The 20,465-nt window shown below is 34.7% G+C and overlaps 1 protein-coding gene across 1 annotated transcript in view; it reads right to left on the bottom strand.

Annotated features, from left to right (window-relative positions):
* Positions 1–20,465, bottom strand: part of PIEZO2 (piezo type mechanosensitive ion channel component 2) — a 586,652-nt gene that overhangs the window by 192,595 nt on the left and 373,592 nt on the right. The window contains exons 6-7 of the mRNA XM_036245071.1: positions 20,184–20,394; positions 18,290–18,503 (exon numbers count right to left, since the gene is read on the bottom strand). Coding sequence (XP_036100964.1) covers positions 18,290–18,503; positions 20,184–20,394 — 425 coding nt within the window. The remainder of the gene's footprint in view (positions 1–18,289; positions 18,504–20,183; positions 20,395–20,465) is intronic.

Raw genomic sequence — 20,465 nt, 5'->3', positions numbered from 1 at the left:
TTTTATCAGTCAACTCAGAAACCATGGTTCTTGGGCTAGCAACTCTAACCAGGAAAGTTAAGACTTGATAGTGGTGTTTAAAGTGGGTCCTCCCTGCCTCATCCAAATCCAGGAGAGGGAGCCACAAACAGCAGAACACCAACACCCACAGGGAAAATTTGGCAGACTCCAAAGACCACTGTGATAGCCAAAATGGTGAAAAACAGAAATAAAAGGCAAATGAAAGAATAAGAGACCTCTACTGAAGATGAGATAAATGAGTGCAGTTAAGCAAGTTAACAGAACTAGAATTCAGAGCCATGATGTTGATGAAGCTCAACAGCATGTGTAAGGACATAAGCACCATGAGTAAAGACACAGAAATGTTGAAAATCAACCAGTTGGAAATTAAAAACCCCCAAGAAGAAATGAAGAATGACATATCAGAAATAAAGAACAAATTGGAAGGACTAAACAGGAGACTAGAGGAAGCTGAGGACCGGATCAGTGAATTAGAAGACAGGGTAGAAAAAATTAACCAATGAGAAAAGCAAAAGAAAAAAACAATTAAAAATAGGAAGGCAGCTTAAGAGAACTGTGGGACAACTGGAAACGTAATAATATTCGCATCATAGGAGTCCCCGAAGAAGAAGAAAATGAGCAAGAATCTATTCAGAGAAATAGTGACAGAAAACTTCCCTAATTTAGTGACGGAAGAAGGCATTCAAGTTCAAGAAGCACAGAGAGCCCCAAGTAAGAAGCACCCAAACAGGCCCACACCAAGACACATAGTAATCAAACTGCCAAAAATTAAAGACAAAGAGAGAATCCTAAAACAAGCAAGAGATAAGCAACAGGTTACCTACAAAGGAAACCCCATAAGGCTCTCAGCTGACTTCTCACAAGAAACACTACAGGCCAGAAGGGAATGGCATGAGGTAATCAAGGTCATGGAAAATAAGGATCTGAATCCAAGACTACTCTACCCAGCAAGGCTATCATTCAAAATAGAAGGTCAAAAAAAGAGCTTCCCAGACAAAAAAAAGGCTAAGGGAATACATTAGCGCCAAACCAGCACTGCATGAAATGTTAAAAGGACTGCTGTAATTAGCAGAAGAAATGGGAAGAAAAATAGAACCACAATAGACAAAAATGGCAATAAATAAAAACAAATTAATAATCACCTTAAATGTAAATGGATTGAATGCTCCCATAAAAAGACACAGAGTAGCTGATTGGATAAGAAAGCCTGACTCATCTATCTGTTGTTTACAAGAGACCCACCTCACAACAAAAGGCTCACATAGGTTGAAAGTGAAGGGATATAAAAAAATGTTCCAAGCAAACGGAAAGGAAAAAAAAAACTGTGGTAGCAATACTCATATATGATAAAATAGATTTCAAAATGAAGGCCATAACTAGACATAAAGAAGGCCACTACATAATATTGAAAGGATCTCTCCAACAGGAAGATATAACCTTGATAAACATATATGCACCCAATACAGGAGCACCAAAATATATTAAAAATCTTCTGGAGGACTTCCAAGGAGAAATCGATAGCAATACAATCATAGCAGGGGACTTCAACACCCTACTGACATCGCTGGATAGATCCTCTAGACAAAAAATTAGCAAGGAAACAGAGACTCTAAATGAAGCACTAGACCGAATGGATTTAATCGATATCTACAGAAAATTACCACCCAAAACTACAGAATTCACATTCTTCTCAAGTGCACATGTTAGGGCACAAACTAAGTCTTTACAAGTTCAAGAAGACTGAAATCATATCAGGCATCTTCTCAGATCACAATGGCATGAAACTAGAAATCAATTGCAAGAAGAACACACAAAGACGTTTGAACACATGGAAGCTAAATAGCATGTTATTAAACAATGAATGGGTCACAGAGGTGATCAAGGAAGTAATCAAAAACTTACTGTAAACCAATGAAAATGAAGACACAACAACAGAAAATCTATATGATGCAGCGAAAGCAGTTCTGAGAGGGAAGTTCATAGCACTACAGGCCTACCTCAAAAAACAAGAAAAATCTCTAATAGACTACCTAACCTCACAATTTAAAGAACTAGAGAGCAAACAAAAAGAAAATCCCAGAACAAGTAGAAGGAAGGAAATAGTAAAGATCAGAGCAGAAATAAACGACATAGAGACCAAAAAAAAAAAAAAAAATTCAAAAGATCAATGAAACAAACAGCTGGTTTTTCAAAAAGATAAACAAGATTGATGGACCCTTAGGTAGACTCACCACGAAACAAAGAGAGAGAACCCAAATACACAAAATCAGAACTAAAAGAGGAGAAATAACAACTGACACCACAGAAATACAAAAGATCGTTAACAAGTACTATGGACAATTACATGGCAACAAATTGGACAATCTAAGCATAATGGACAAATTTTTAGAAACACACAGTCTCCCCAAACTGGACCAGGCAGAGTTAGAAAACTTGAACAGACCAATAACAACAGATGAAATGGAAGATATAATCAAGACTTTCCAAGCAAACAAAAGCCCAGGCCCGCATGACTTCATGGAGGAGTTTTACCGAACATTCAAAGAAGAACTAACACCCATTATCCTCAAACTATTTCAAAAATTTCAAGAAGAAGGAAGACTTCCAAACTTGTTTTATGAGAAGAGCATAATTATAATTCCAAAACCAGAAAAAGACACAACAGAGAAAGAAAACTACAGGCCAATATCCTTTTTTTTTTTTTTTGGTACGTGCCCCTAGTGGGAGCTGAACCCGGGACTCCCTGGTCCGCAGGCCGACGCTCAACCACCGAGCCAAACTGACCAGGGCCAGGCCAATATCCTTGATGAACATAGATGCCAAAATTCTGAACAAAATACGAGGAAATCGGATCCAGCAATACACCTTAAAAATGATCCACCATGACCAAGTGGGATTCTTCTCAGTGATGCAAGGCTGGTACAATATTTGCAAATCAATAAACATGATACACCACATAAATAAAATGAAGAATGAAAACCACATGATCATATCAATAGATGCTGAAAAAGCATTCGACAAAATCCAGCATCCATTTCTGATACAAAGTCTCAGCAATGTGGGAATAGAGGGATAATATCTAGACATAATAAAGTCCATATACGAAAGACCTACAGCCAACATCATACTCAATGGGCAAAAACTAAAAGCATTTCCCTTAAGAACAGGAACAAGGCAAGGATGCCCACTTTTGCCACTCTTATTTAACATAGTACTGGAAGTCTTAGCCGCAGCAATTAGACAGAAAAGAAAAAAAAAGGGATCCAAATTGCAAAGGAGGAAGTGAAATTGTCATTATTTGCAGATGACATAATACTATACATAGAAAACCCCAAAGATTCCATCAAAAATTTACTAGACTTAATAAATGAATTTGGCAAAGTAGCAGGATACAAAATTAACGTTAAGAAATCGATGGCATTTTTATACACCAATGATGAACTCACAGAACGAGAAACTAAGAAAACAATCCCATTTACCATTGAGGCAAAAAAATTAAGATACCTAGGAATAAACTTAACCAAAAATAAAGGACCTATTCGCAGAAAACTACAGGTCATTGAAAAAAGAAATAGAGGAAGATATAAAAAAGAGGAAGCACATACCCTGTTCATGGATTGGAAGAATTAACATCATTAAAATGTCCCTACTACCCAAAGCAATCTATAGATTCAATGCAATCAAAATACCAATGGCATACTTCACAGAATTAGAACAAATACTTCAAAAGTTCATATGGAACCAAAAAAGACCTCGAAAAGTCACAGCAATCTTGAAAAGGAAGAACAAAGTTGGAGGGATCACATTACCAGATTTCAGGTTATACTACAAAGCCACTGTAATCAAAACAGCCTGGTACTGGCACAAGAACAGGCATGTAGACCAGTGGAACAGAACCCAGAACCCAGAAATGGACCCAAGGCAATATACTCAATTAATATTTGACAAAGATTGCAAGATCATACAGTGGAGTAAGGACAGCCTCTTTAATAAATGGTGCTGAGAAAATTGGACAGCTACATGCAAAAAAATGAAACTAGACCATCAACTTACACCCTACACAAGAATAAACTCAAAATGGATAAAAGACCTAAATGTGACTCCTGGATCCATAAAAATCCTAGAAGAAACTATAGGCAACAAAATTTCAGACATCATACACAGCAGAAATTTCACTGATACATCACCTAAGGCAATAGAAACAAAGAAGAAAATGAACACATGGGACTACATCAAACTCAAAAGCTTCTGCACTGCAAAAGATACAATCATGAAAATGGAAAGGCAACCCACTGTATGGGAGAGCATAATTGCCAATGGTATATCAGATAAGAGGTTAATTTCCAATATATATAGAGTGCTCATACAACTCCACAAAAGGAAGACAAAGAACCAATTAAAAAATGGGCAGAGGAACTAAATAGATACCTCTCCAAACAGGACATAGGAATGGCTGAGACATATGAAGAAATGCTCAACATCACTAATCATCAGAGAGACGCTAATTAAAACAACAATGAGGTATCACCTCACACCTGTCAGAATGGCCGCCATCAACAAATCATCAAACAACAAGTGTTGGCGAGGGTGTTGAGAAAAGGGGACTCTAGTACACTGCTGGTGGGAGTGCAGACTGGTGCAGCCACTATGGAAAACAATATGGTGTTACCTTAAAAAAATTAAAAATTGAACTTCCATTTGACCCAGTGTTCCCACTTCTAGGAATATACCCTAAGAAGCCTGAAACACCAATCAGAAAGAATATATGTACCCCATGTTTGTAGCAGCACTATTTACAATAGCTAAAATCTGGAAACAGCCCAAGTGTCCATCAGTAGACGAATGGATGAAAAAGCAGTGGTACATATACACAATGGAGTACTACGCAGCTGTAAGAAAGATCTCTTATCCTTTGAGACTACATGGAGAGACCTGGAACGTATTGTCCTAAGTGAAACAAGACAAACAGAGAAAGACAAGTATCCTATGTTCTCACTTATTTGTGGAATATAATAAACATAACAGTCTGAGGAATGGGGTAGTCCCAGAGACGTGGAAGTGGGGTACAGACTGACAATCCCCAGAAGAGGGGGTTGTGGGGGAGAGATAAACCACAGAACTTATATGCATGTATGCATGAACAGTGGACATGGACAACAAAGCTGGGGGACAGGGCAGGGAGGGAGAGAGAGGGGGGAATCAGTGGGGGGAAAAGGAGAAACATCTTAACCAAAGTTAATTAATAAAAAAAAACAAAAACAAAAAACAAAAAAAGAATAAAATAAAATCAGAAAAAAACCATCTACAAAAAAAATCTATATAGGTTTAAGGTATACAATTCTACAATATACAATCTGTATATTGTATTGTGTGTTTATCACCCCAAGTCAAATCTATTTTAAACACCAATATTAGAAAAGAAGAACGACCCAAAATGAATTACATTAATTTCCACCTTTGGAATAACGACAGGAGAAATTTAATAAAAAGTAAATTAAATCCAAAGTTTAATTAAGTCAATTAAACATAAAAGAAGAAATTTAAAACATCTGTGTTAAAATTAATGAATAGAAAATAGAAAGTCAATAGAGAAAAAGAACAGTTAGTTCTTTGAGTAGATAATAAATTGATAAATACTATCTGGAACGAAGAGGAATGAAGAAAGGAGGAACAAATTACTAATCTCTGAAATAGTTAACATCATTATTGTTTCTATAGATATTCAAAGGAAAATAAGTAAATGTTAACAACTATATTCCATAAATTTTGACATCTTACATACAAAGGCAAATTCCTTGAAGGACACAGACTATCAAAATGCATTAAAAAAGAAATAACCTGTATAGTCTTGGCTGTGGCCGAATATCTCAGTTTGTTAGAGCATTGTCCCGATATGCCAATATGTCAATGTTGTAGATTTGATCACAGATCAGGGCACATACAAGAATCAACCAATGAATGTATAAATAAGTGGAACAACAAATAGATCTCTCTCTCTCTCTCTCAAAAATAAATCAATACATATTTTAAAAAATCAGTAAATAAGTAGTCTATGTCTATTAAAGAAATTGAATTGTAGTTAAAAAACAAACAAACAAACAAAAAAAAACTTCACATAGCCCTGGCAGGTTTGGCTCAGGGGATAGAGTGTCAGCTGGTGGACCAGAGAGTCCCGGGTTAGGTTCCCGCTCAGGGCATGTACCTTGATTGCAGTTTGTCCCGGGCCCTGGTTGGGGTTGTACAGGTGGCAACCACTCGATATGTCTCTCTCACATCGATGTTTCTCTCTCTCTCTTTCTCCCTTTCTCTGTTCCACTCTATCTGAAGATAAAAGAAAAAATGTCCTCGGATGAGGATAAAAAACAAAAACAAAAAAACTTCCTATAAAGAAAACTTTAAGTCAATATGATTTAACTGATGAATGCTACCAACACTTGAGGAAGAAATAATAAGACTTCTAAACCAGCTCTTTCTGATAACTGCAAAACTTAAAATTCTTCCAAGTTATTCCATCAGGCTAACATCATCCCATACAAAAACTAAAAAACAACCTAATAAAAGAAAACTACTGGCCATTAACTACTATGAACATTGGTGTGAATATTCTAAATGAAATTTTCTCAATTCAAATTCAACAATATATAGAAAGGATAATAATGCTTGACCAAATAAGACATGTCCTAGGAATACCAGGGTGATGTAATACTAAAAAATCAACTCACCATGTAAACAGACTAGAAATGAATAAAAAAATGATGATCTCAATAGATACAGAAATATATTTGATGAAATTTAATATACATTGTGCATAAAAATGTTGAGCAAACTAAGAATAGATGGAGATTTTTGTCAACCTGATAAAGAGCATCTATAAAAATCCTACAATCAATATCATACTTTATGATGATAGACTAAATGCTTTCTCCCACCAAAGTAAAACAAAACAAGATGCCCATTCTCACCACTTAAATTAAACATTAAGCTGGAGTTTTAGCAAGTATGATACAATAAGAAGATTATATATATATAATTATTCAGGAGATTAAATATATTATCTCCTGAATAATAGGATAAAGGTAGACTGCCTTTTGATAGTTTGAAAACTTGACAATATTTATAAACCATCTTACAGAACCAATACATGTGTTTAGGATACAAGATAAATATACAAAATATTATTGTATTTTAATGTGCTAGCAATAAACAATTAGAAGTAGAAATAAAAATGATCATTTACAATGGGCATTAAAAGTATGAAATACTTAAAGAGACGACTCTGACAATAGTTGTGTAAGACCTGTACATTAAAATTAAAAAGCACTGCTGAGAGAAATTTGAAAAGACCAAAATAAATAGAAAAATATACCATACTCATACATAAGAAGACTTAATGCCATCTAAATCATTATACAGATTTAATTCATTCCCAACTAAAATCCAAGTAGATATTAACAATCTAATTTCAAAATCATATGAAAATGTAAAGGGCTTATAATAGCCCAACCAACTTCAAATTTAAAAAAAAGGAAGGACTAATATCACCTACGTTCAAGACATTGTCAAGCTACAATAATCAAGATAAAGATGAATAGATCAACCACCTATATATGGACACTTGATTTTTAACAAAAGTGTAAAGGTAATTCAGTGAAGAAAGGGTAGTCACTTTAATAAATTGTTCTGGAACTATTTGACATCACAGGCCAAATAACAAACTTCTAGAAGAAAATACCAAAAATACCTTTGTGAATTTGAGTTTGGCAAATATTTCTAAAGTACCACACCAACAGCATGATTTATAAGAGAACAACTATATAGTGAAATTCATCAAAGTGTAAAAGTCTGCTCTTGCAAAGACTCTATTAAGAGAACATTTTGAAGGTAGCCAGATGGGAGGGGGGTTGGGGGATTGGGTGAAAAAGGTGAAGAGATTTAAAAGTACAGATTAATAGTTATAGTGTAGTCATGGGGGTATGAAATAAATTACAGCATAGGGGATATAGTCAATAATATTCTAATAACTATGTATGGTGTCAGACGGGTATGACACTTTTCAGTATGATCAATGAATAAATTTTATAATGCCTAATCACTGGGTTGTACACCTGAAACTGATATAATATTGTATGTCAACTATAATTGAAAAATTAAAAAAATGATTTAAAATAGTGGAGAAAAAAGAGAATGATAATTCGCAGACTGGGGAAATATTTGCAAAATCAAATATCTGATAAATGACATATCCAGATTTTCTAAACAACTTTCAGAACTCAATAACAAGAAAACAAACAGTTCTGATGATTTTTTTTTTTTTTGGTGTTTTTTTTTTTTAACAGGTAAAATATCTTAATAGACACTTATCAAAATAATATATAAATGAAAAATCAGTTCATAAAAGATTCTCAGCCTTGTTAGTTATTAGGTAAATGCAAATTAAAACAAAAGCACAGTGAATTGCCAGTAAACACCTATTAGAATGCCTAAAATTTTAAAAGATCAACCATATTACATGTTAGTGAGGATGTGGAACTGAAACTTTCACATTACAATATGGCTTAATCTCAAACTAACAAGGCATAGTGAAGAAAGTCTGATATCCCTCTGTACCTCACCTCCTAAGCAAGAAATAATAATAACAATAATAACAACAACAATAAGAAGAAATATATTGTATGAGTCTATTTATATACAATCCTGGAAAATGTAAATGAAGCTAGTTATAGGTAGCACATCAATGGTTACCTGAGGGTGGGAATGAGGAGAGGGTAGACCGGCAGGAGACAGTGAAATCATGAAGGGTATGAGGAAACGCTTGGGTTTGATAGGTATGTTCGTTACCTTGATTGTGGTAATGGTTTCATGGGTAAGTTTATGTCAAAATTTATTGAATTGTACACTTCAACTATATTCAGTTTATTGCATATTAATTATACCTCAAGAAAGCTATTAAGAAAAGCAATTATACTTATACCAATAATGCATAACTAGCATGTTTATGAAAACCTTTGTCAAATTGTCTCAGCAAAAATATTTTTTAGAGAAACTCTGAAACAAAAAAAATCAAAGAATCTTGGTTCTCATTTTCAGAGCTAATCTCTCATCCTTGAGTCAGAGTTGCTTAGAAATAAAAGGAAGATAAAATAGACAACATTACTGCATAAGCAACATTCTGAACCATAATAAGTCAAGCAGTTTTGAGGCAATATCGTTCACTATATTTATTTTCAAAATACTTTACAAGTCAGCCAACTCAGCTTATTTACAACCAAACTAAAAAATTAATGAGCTGTTGCTGCAATAAATTAAAATCCAGACCATGGATGAAAATCCTAACTCTAATAAACAAGATGGTTGCACTTTCTAGTAAAATGTTTGATAGCTAAATAATTGTTTTGTTCCGAAATGCCCTTTCTCTAAAGATCATTTTAGATTTCATTTTTCATAAGCTGTTATCTTAGTTTGAGGAATAGTCTATCTTTTTACCACAAGAAATTCTATCATCACCAATTTGCTATTAATGTTTAAAGTTGAAACAACCTAAATGTACCATCTAGGCATAGTTTGTAATATGTTCATTAATACCAATTATTTTGAACAAATTTAGAAAAATATAACTTTAAACTATGCTTAGTCTTTATTCCTCTTCATATTGTGAAATATTAAATGTAAAACAAGTTATTTGGTTGACATAGTGAGTGTTCACTAGGGTCGGGGGCATGCTAGGCAGGGCTCCAAATCTGGAGGGAACACAAAGATAAATTTGATGTGGTTTCTGCCTTTGATTGCTAGGTAAACCCTCTAACTGCTTCTTGCCCAGCTCCAAATGCTATGTATACAAAATGACTAGCTCAGTCCACTTAGATTAGGTCCACACTGACGGGCTGCCTCATGTCACCATGGCTACATATGTTCTTCACATGGGCTCAAATTAGAGTCTCTGGACATTTGATAGTGAAAGCAAGTGCAAAGACTGAATCACCAAAAAATCATTTTGGAATCTGGTAGTATGAAGAGATTTTTCATAAATATTCTAGGAAGGTAATGAAAGCATTACTATAGGCTTACTAGTTTATGAAGGTAGTTATACTCGTATAGCTAATAGGGCACAAGCTTTGGAGTCAGGCAGGTTCAGGTTCAAATCCTGGTTCTGTCATTTAATAAACAAGTGGCCTCAATGTGTTATTCAATTTCTGTAAATCTCAGTTTTGTCTTTTAAAAAGTGAGCATAATAATAATAATACCTACTACCTCCTAGGGTTATTTTGAAAATTAAATAAGAAATACAAAGCACTAAGCAAAGTACCTCCTGCAAAGTAACTGACCAAAAGTGATAGCTATTTTTAATCATGTAACAAACTCCTACAATTTTATTGCCTAAAACTAAAAGTCTCATTTGAACTCAAATTTAACAAATGAAATATATGAAAGACTTTACTTACATATTGTAATTAAAGTTCTAATAAAAGGCTTGAATACCTAATTAACTATTAAGACAACTTATTTTACAAATTTAATTAATTAACACCTCTTTACAGTTCTTAATATGTTCTAGAATTTTCTTTATACAGGTATTAACTCATTTAATATTTATGACAAACCTATGGGGAAGGTACTATTATAATTACCCCATTACATATACACAAAATATGTATATATAATTTCAATTTAGGTTTGTTTAAGGAAGGTGTTTTGTTGTATAGGGAGAATACCAAGAAACAGAATTAAATAGTATTATATTTTCCCAGAGCCAAGACTGGTTTTCTGTATCAGTAATACAATGACAGTGGTGGGACTTTAATGGAGGAGGTAAGAAGAGTTATTTTGGAATGGATTTTACTAAACTACTAGATGTTATATAAACTGGAAATCAGCAGATACAGAAAAAAATACAACTCTCACATATAATAGTTTATTTTATTTTAAAAAGTCACACTGTGTATGCTTTTTACACACACACACACACACACACACACACACACACACTACAAAAGGAAAGTAGAACTAACATTTCTTAATCACCTTCTGCTTACCAGGCATGGGCAGACCCTGTGTGAATCATCTCATTAATATTCACCACAGCACTTCAGAGCAGGGACAGTAACCACATTTTTAATACCAGGCCCCCCAAATTGAGAGTTATTACCCCAAGTCTTTCAACAATAATGAAGTAAACCTGGTTCTCAAGAAACATACTATGAACAAGGATTTCAAATTCCTTCAAAAGTGAAAGCTACTTACTAGTTTAACCATCAGGGATAAAAACTATTCTTTAGTATTCTAAAAAAATAAATCTAAAACCATCATTTGCCTCAAGCGAAAGTAAATATTTGCCATCACACTTAATCAACCACATATGCTTTAGCCTCTTTCATTTCCCGCTGAACTGAATATGTACCACAGAGTGTGGCAGTGAGACCACACTAAAGCTGGCAGTGACCTTTCTGGGAAATGATTTTCACATACATCTCATAGCCAGTGGCCACATCTAGGACTGGGAGTTAAGGAAAAACCTAAATACGTTTTACATTATTTTGATACACAAATAGATAAAATAAAAAAGATTTTAGGAGACAGAGAAAGAAAACCAGCTTGGACAGGGATTTCCTAAAAGTCCACTGTGTGATCAGCAGTGTCAGCCTGAGAGTGCTGAGCCCCCAAACCACAACCTAGTGGAGAGATATATACATAGATTATTCTGGTCCACTGTAGCAAGTGCTAAAAAGCAAGTTTGCATAGGGTAACTACTCAGAAGATAATTCTCATAGAAGGAAACATGGAAGGTTTCAGAACCAGGTGCTCTTGCTAGGTTTTGAGAAAAGAGTAGGAGCAAGCAAGATGAGGAAGGAGAAGAAGGATATTTCCGGGGAAAGAAACAGTACAAGGGTAGAGTAGTTAATGTGCTCAGGGAAATACCCGAGTGATGCCAGAGGAGGCTACCATTTTTAGATATGGGGAAGTGAGTCTAAATAAGGAAAACATTTTATGTGTGTTATCAAGATGACTACAACAATAAAATCAGTTCCTTTTTAATAATCATCCCCACTACCATGCTCTGGAAATGCATTTTTCCATTAAATACAACACTCACTCTGCTCTGAGAAAGGCGCTCTTTTCATCTCTGCTTTGTAGATGAGGGAACACAAGCACAGAGTGGTGAGTAAGGTTGCACCCAGGTGCTCTGTCTAGAAAGTAGCAGGGCCAGCATTAAATCCTGAGCTATTGAACTCCAGAGAATGCACTTTCAAACATTAGTATAATCCCCTCAATATCATCTTATGAGAGAGTAGACCCCATTGTATCTTTGACAGCACTTGGGAAAAGGTCCTGACCTGTTATGACATATATGCAGGTGAGCTTCTCTTATAGATATAAATCCTCTAGAATGAGTCTGCTCTGTCAGATCAACCAGGGCTGTTCTAGGTCCCCAAAGAAAATAGGTCAGATTCCCTATGAAAACTGAAAGGGAGTCTCTTCCTGAGAGATGCCCTCAATAGACAAAGGGTGAGGTATCTCAACCACAACATTTAATCATGGCTGAAATTCTGGAAGGCCAGATTGGGAAGTTTACTTTTCTCTGTTAGAAAGACAACCTGTGAATAAGTTTGTCTACCTGGCAGGAAGCAGTGGCTGCTTTTTCATATAGCACCAGGTATCATGATTGGGTAGTACACCCATCTCCCAGGGACCCTGGTTCCATAACACAGGTGACCATAAAGTTGTAGAGAATTGCCTGAATGGACTCAGGGGTTCAAGTATTCATGTTCTATTGATTTTTCATTTATCTGTGGAAAGTCAATTAATTTTTTTTTTAGTTCCTATTTTCACTTTTCAGATGAGCACAATGAACTCTGTGAGACTTGTAGAACAAGTCACTTAATCATTAGTATGTTTTCAACATGAAACCAAAAATTTGGTTATCATTATATCATCTACCAACGCTACAAGTTGAACAATTCTATAGATTGACTCCCAGTGCCATCTTTCAAAAAAAAAAAAAAAAAAAAAAAAAAAAGGTCAGGAAAAGTTTTACTTTCGCTGGATTAATTTACATTCCTTAGTATTAAAATGACCTGCTTTACATTTATTTTTCCTCACACACTGGACTGCTTTCAGATGAAATTCTTGCCAACTGTTCTAAAAACAATTTAGTCTTTCTGTGCTATTTCTGTTACTAAACCTTAGGTCACTCTAATGCAAGATAGGGCACACCAGAGCAGTCCTGGACTAGGCTGCAAAAGTGCAGTCATTTAAATCACCTGGATGATATAACCATTTGCAAAACAAACTGCTACAGACCTATCAAAAGAACTGATTACATTGTTTCATTTTCTAAAGGGCCCACTGGCTTCTCCAAACTAGAATAAAAAGACATATCACATTGAGGCCCTTATTACTCCTTACATATTAATGACATTTTTATGACTAGTATAAAAATAGTATGAATATAATAATATTATACTTTTAATGCTTTTTTTTGTTAACATTTTGTCATTTGTCACAGAACGGTGCTGGGGTTCTAGGCTTTGCTTTGTTTTTTTACACATTTGTAACACTGAAATAAACATAAGCTTTTCCTTCATGAAACATAATGCATTTACTCATCATCATAATTTATTGAAATAGACATAAACAGGTAAATAACATAGGACAAATTGTTGTATATTTAATAGAGAATTGCCCAAGGATCTTTCCCATTTCTTTCTATCCTTTCATTTCCAAACTGTACAATTTAAGGTGATAAAAGCAATAAAACAACAAATTGAATTTGAGCAAACGAGTTCAATCCCTACAAGTGACTCCTGTGAGTAAAAGAGAAAGTTCAGGATTTGGAATGCAAGTATAAGATTAGAAGAGACAAAGAATTATTCAGTCACAACTCATCTCATACCTTAATGTATACAAAATGCTCATTAATAGGGTTGCGGAAAAAAAATGTATGAGCTCCAGTGTCTACATTATGATTAAGAAAACAATAAGCATTTCAGTCTCCTTCCATGCCATTCACTGTGGTCTATGTCAGAACTTTTGATCCATATAATTCAAGATTAAAAACCAAATAACCCACTTTTTGTGAAGGATTGTTTTTAGATGAGTTTACCTCAGAATCAATTTTGATACCATCTTCACAAGGAAATAGGCCAGTGCTGCCAAACTATTAAAATTGACTATTAATTCATGTCACTAATAGAAGTTTATAGCATTTGAACACATTTTAAAGTGTTTCAATGCTTCTCACATTGATGATAAGGCAAAACAAATCAGGTCCATGTGCCTCTGTCCTCATCCTCAATCTAGTGCACCTTCTGCACTTCTAACGCAGAAAGCTTACAGGACACAAGTTGCCTAAGACTTTATAATCACAGCCAGCTTTTCAGGTAGGGAAACAAGCCAGGACATGCACACATATAATTGAAGGAATCGGAGCACTGGCCACCATCTTTTATTCTTGCTTCATCCCTTTCCAAATTTAAGGTGTATGCTGTCTTAGAAATTTCCTATGAAAATACAAAACTTTTAGAAGGGACTACACTTTGGATAACCTAAGTCAAATGTTGTTCGGTTCACCATTTTTTTTAGGGAGACCTGCTAGAATAACACTTGTAATAGGGCTCCATTCTATTAAACAAATGATGTTGAATAGTATTGATCAGTTTTACATTTAGTTATACAGATTTGTTTTGAAGATTTATTTAGCTGTATCAACTTCAGAGGAGTGGTCACTATTTGTTTTATATGGTTACAATATAGTGTAGCATTTCAGAATTGGGAAGAATAATCCTACTTTCAGACACAGTGTCTTAAACACCCCATAACTATCAAATAATGAACTCTGAATTTTGTTTTAGAAAATATGATCATGTGACTTCTATGTTCAAAAATAGATAGGAATCACTAATTCGCCCTGAGGCAATATCACTCCTCTGATCTGCCTCTCAATTAACCTGGTCTCCTGTCCATCCCATATACTTGTGAGTCCCTACTCACCTTCATACCCTTCCCTGGCTAACCAAAATGGAAAGATTCCACCATAGGCCTGAATGGAGCTGGAAGTAAGCATATGATCTCTTGGGGCCATTGCGTTGAAAGAAGAGATTGCCTAGAGAAAAATAAAACCCTAAATCTGTGCCACACTGGGATTTTAATTTATAACACCTGCATGAGGAGAGAATCACAAACCAGAAAATTATCATCATGTTGGTCCAGGATCCCTGAAACCTGGAGATCCTCCAGCAGAAGCTCTTTCACAACCTAGAGGGCCAGGGGTTGCATTTTGCATTTTCAGTATTACTTAAATTCAGAAGCAATGTGGGTGCTCATCACAGCAGTACTCAAGAGAGCAAAAATGAAGAACAATCTAAATCTACATGGTCAAAATCAGGAATTTACTAAATTATAATATAGCCGCATTATTATACACTTTTCAGCCTAAGAAAATCACATTAGAAAAAGAACATTTCATAACATGGGAAAATGTAATGCAATACCTGAGCAAAGTGAGTTATAAAACAGTATGTGCATTATGATTCAAAGTCTGTTTTTAAAAACACATATGCATAAGAAAAATACTGGAAGAATATAGACAAAAAATAAAGTGTTTATTTCTGGGAGTTAGAATTACATTTAAAAAAATTGTTTTCTTTATTCTTCATTTTATTTTTCCAAATAATCACCAACTAACACATATTATACTAATGACAAACAAGTCAATTCATTTTTTCTAAAAATAATGATAATTCATATCAGAGAGCCTATCTGAAAGTTTATGAGACGATAAAAGTGGCTTGGATTAGTTTAAGCGGTCAGCCATATCTGATGCTGGACATAGGCTGGAGGATCTATGGATATAAAATTTGTGATAAACATTCACACAAGAAATTTTTTTACACATTTTCTTCCAACTCAGAATTTAGGTTTAATAACAATGCACGGAAATTATGCCTTATAAAAATTATTGCTTAAAAATGTAAATTTCCAAGCTTTCTAGGACTACCACATAGGTAATAGGGGAAAGAATCTACAACATTGCATTGGGTTGCTCAAACTATCTATACCCTGCTAAGCAACCTAACTTCCAATGACTTACTCTAAGAGATTATAGTAATGGAACTTTTAAACTATTTAAAGGGTTTATCTACACAATATCTATAAAAAGTTATACTATAATTATAAATTTGTGACAATCCAAATGAAAAAGAAATATAAGTTATCGCACGATTAGGATTGAAATGATCTACACCATAGGTTGCCTAGCCTGGTCTGATTTACCACCTTTTTGGGTACAGCATGTGAGCTCATAATGTTTTTTACATTTTTAAGTGGCTAAAAAAAATTAAAAGAAAAGTAATATTTCACGAAACGTAAAAATAACAGGAAATTAAAATGTTGGTGTTCACAAACAAAGTTCTACTGGAACACAGCCACACTCATTCTTTGAAATTTTATCCATGGCTGCTTTTATACTACGAAGGCTTTTTGAAAGAACCATGACAAAGGCCATAGGCCTGAAAAGTCATAAAATATTTACTAACTGACCCTTTATAGAAAAATGTTTTCAAGGTGATTCTAAAATTTTCTTTGTATTTCTTATCATCAGTCTCTAGATGGTAAAAAAGATCCTCCAACTGGGGTGGGGTGAGGGTCAGGACTACTGCCCTATAGAAAAATATGTTTACATTTCCAATTAAATGATCCTCTAAATGTCATTAGCACAAAATATTTACTTCTGTGTGTTCTATTACTAAACCAAAAATTAAACACCTAAATCAAAGGATTCATTTATTCTAGTACTATGTCTATATTGAAACTTATTTACTCCTGCCTAAAACAAATATGTGTATAACAAAAATCTGCACCATTATAGGAGGTTCTCTACTGAAGGCCAATTGACACATAAAATCATAATATATTTAACGTGAACCACTTGATGGTTTGGTGTAAGTATATGTTGTGAAATGATTACCTCAATCAAGGTAATTAACATCAATCACCACCTTACATAGCTCTTTTGTGTATGAGAATGTTTGATACACTCTTTTAGCAAATTTCAAGTATATAATACATTATTACTAACTATAGTGACTCTGCTGTACATTAGATCTTCAGAACTTACTTATCTCTTAACTGAACTGTACTCTCTCACCAGCTTCTCCTTATTTCCCTACCCCAGCACCCTGGCAATCACATTCTACTCTCTGCTCCTAGGAGTTTGTCTTTTTTGTTTAGATTCCACATGTGTGATATATATATAGCATTTGTTTATCTCTATCCGACTTATTTCACTTAGGTGCCTATTTCACTTCCCAGAGACATCAGACAGAAGAATCCTGGCACCATTTTCTCCTCACCCTGACATACATTCTCTCTGACCTTTCTGTTCCCTTTTCTCTTTTCTGTAACTTTTAATTATGAACTTTTCCATACAAAAAGAACATTTAAAATAGGACAATGAATAATCTAATGATAATCACCTAGTTTAAATAATTCTCTCTCTCTCTCTTTCTCTCTCTCTCTCCCATGTTTGTTGTTCAACCAGTAGAAAGTTGCAGAAATCATGACACTTCATCCCTAAATAATTCACTGTGTATTTCCTAAAATAATGACATTTTCCTATAAACCAACAATACAATCATGCAACTAAGAATGAACAAAAATTTCCCTTTCATTAGCTGGTGTTACTCTGTAAAGAGGCGTTTTCCCTCATTAACTGAGAATGGCCTAGAGTTTCTCCAAAAAGTCAAAGTAAATGCTGGATTCTTTATCTTTAATCCCCATTTCACAGTAAGGAGTGTGTGTAGTAGTCATCTTTATTTGAAGCAAATTAGATCTCTCTTTCTCTCAGCATGAACTCATATATTTTTATTTAAAAAATTTTAGAATCATTGATTGATTGATTGATTCTCAATATGTCCTCTACTTGGCCCATGAGAGTTCCTTCCTGCTGGATGTTTTAACACATTGTCATTACTCTTTGGTATGAAATCTTCTTCCTGGATCTCATTCCATAGCTGAGACTATGTACCTGTCCCACTTGCTACAAATAGCAGCTTACCTCTTTCCTGTCCCAGCAGCACCTCCATCTGAATGGACCATCTACTATTTTCTAGACTATGTCATTCAAAAAATTTAAAGCACTAGATTGTTTCCCCATCCCCATCAACCCTTTGCTTACACATCAATGGCATCAAGAAGAACCCCTGCAAATTCAAATAAGATCATAAAGGCAGGATCACCTCCCTTTCAAATGTCATAATGATTTCTCTTCTCTTACCTTGCATAGTAGTCACTGGGTGGAACTGCTTCTTGAAAGAATTGGAACTGGTATAAATAAAGTCCAATCAAGTGTCCCGCAGTGAAAATAGCCAGGAGAACACAGAGACAGCTGAACAGCAATGGATCAAATGTCCGGCACCAGGACCACCAGGTGCATAGACCCAAAAATACAAAAAAGTAGACAGATGAGGTCAAAGATGGCAGCATCATACCTAAGGAAGAAGAAATACAATTATTAAAATCATTTACCACTCAGTAATTGCAAGTACTAGAGATTATATATATTTCCTCCATGGGTTTTTAGGTATTGATGAGAGAGAGGAAGGGAGAGGGAGAGAGATAGAAATATCGATGAGAGAGAACATCAATTGGCCACCTCCAGCATGCCCCCCACTGGGGATCAGGACCACAGCCTGGGCATGTGACCTGACCGGGAATCAAACTGGCAACCTCTTGGTGCATGGTCAATGCTCAACCACTGAGCCACACCAGCCTGGTTGATCAGATTTTTAAAATTGTAATATTTTATTTATAAAATCAGTATTAATGCTAATTTTATTATAAAAAGTCACACATAAAGTGATATTTATAAATATGGGGAAATACCAGATGAAGAGGAAATTCTATCTCTGGTATTTAAACTAAGTAAACATCTCATTTTCATACCAGTAGAATTCAGTATATTTGTTTGCCCGTTTCCATCTTCTAGTTCTCCCTAAAAATTTTCAGGAGTACTGCATGTCCATTCCAACTTTCCCTGATACTATTTTAAAAATAATGATTTACCTTTTTTTTTTTTTTTAGTTAACTAGAATTCATAATAATATTAGATTCTGTGGCAGTTAAAGTCTTGCTAGAATATTGTACCACCCGATAAAATTTAATTTGCATGTTACCAAAAAAGAAAATGTAAAATGAGGTAAGTCCTTTACAAGCATTTAAAAACTTTTCAGGGAGGCATTTTGAAATGACTCTTCATTAAAATATTGGGTTATATATCTTGAGAAATTCCATTTATTTTTCCACTTTTTATTTTCCTATTAAAAAATGTTGTAGGCAACAGACTGAAAGACATCAGAGGGAAGGGGGTTGAAGGGTGGGGATGGGAAGAGATAAACCAAAGAATTTATTTACATATATGCATAATCAGTGGACACAGACAACAGTGCGGTGAAGGTGGGGGTAGGAGAAGTGGGGAGGAGGGTGTCAATGAAGGAAAAAGGAAACATCTGTAATAAAAAAGTAATTAATTAAAAAAATAAAAATAAAAAACTGTTGTTTCATCTTGTGAAATGTCATCAAGGCAATACTGAATAAATGGTAGATCTGGAGCAATGGTGCACAGTGAAATGGAAAGGGGGAAAAGACTGAGATAACCTAATTATGTTGTCTGTAGCCAAGATTTAAAGGAAGGGAGTGTCTCTGTGCTGGAAGATTACACTCTAATTTAGGAAGGAAAACAGTAAATCCTGGAAAGTTAAATTACAATTACTAACAAATCAATGTTAACAGACATGCTCTCAGAATGCACCTGTATAGCTCTGGATGGCTACATTAAAATTGTTCATTGTAGCAGGTCACCACTCATAGGCTCTGAGGAAGAAAACAGTTGTTTTTCTGATCCTACGTATAGAAAATGACATCACTTAACAGATATGGAAAAAGATTGCTTTGTAGAAGTTAACAGACTCCATCTAAAATTATTAAAACTAGAACTGCACAGGAAAAGTTATTTGTGACTGTGTGGTTTGTACGTGTGGCCTCTTTTACAAAAGCTACAGTTATTATATTGATGTCATGGAACAGAATTATTTTCTTCTTTATTTTCTCTTTGGCCATCTTTCATATTCCCCAAAGTGTCATTTGCTCCACCCAGTACTGGAAACTCTCACCTGATGAACCCAGTAAAATTGTCACAACTACTTTTCCAGCGGTGGTTATCATGTTGCCAATAAACTCCTTAAGCTTGGAAGCCACGAAGGCAAGCCTGCGGAAGATTTTTAATTTTGTGCTTTCTTCCATCTCGCCTTCAACACCATCTCCTTCGTCTAATTCCTCTTCATAGATCAGCGCCTCTTCTGAATCTATTTTTTCTCCTCCAGCCTAAATAAAAATAAAAATAAAAATAAAGCAAAACAGAAAATGCTGTTGTCTAGAACTCTTTCTATCTACCC

This window comes from Molossus molossus, unplaced genomic scaffold (assembly GCF_014108415.1).
Source record: "Molossus molossus isolate mMolMol1 unplaced genomic scaffold, mMolMol1.p scaffold_m16_p_6, whole genome shotgun sequence".
Lineage (NCBI taxonomy): Eukaryota > Metazoa > Chordata > Mammalia > Chiroptera > Molossidae > Molossus > Molossus molossus.
Note: the sequence above shows the minus strand (reverse complement) of the source record. Positions and strands in the feature narration are given on the sequence as shown.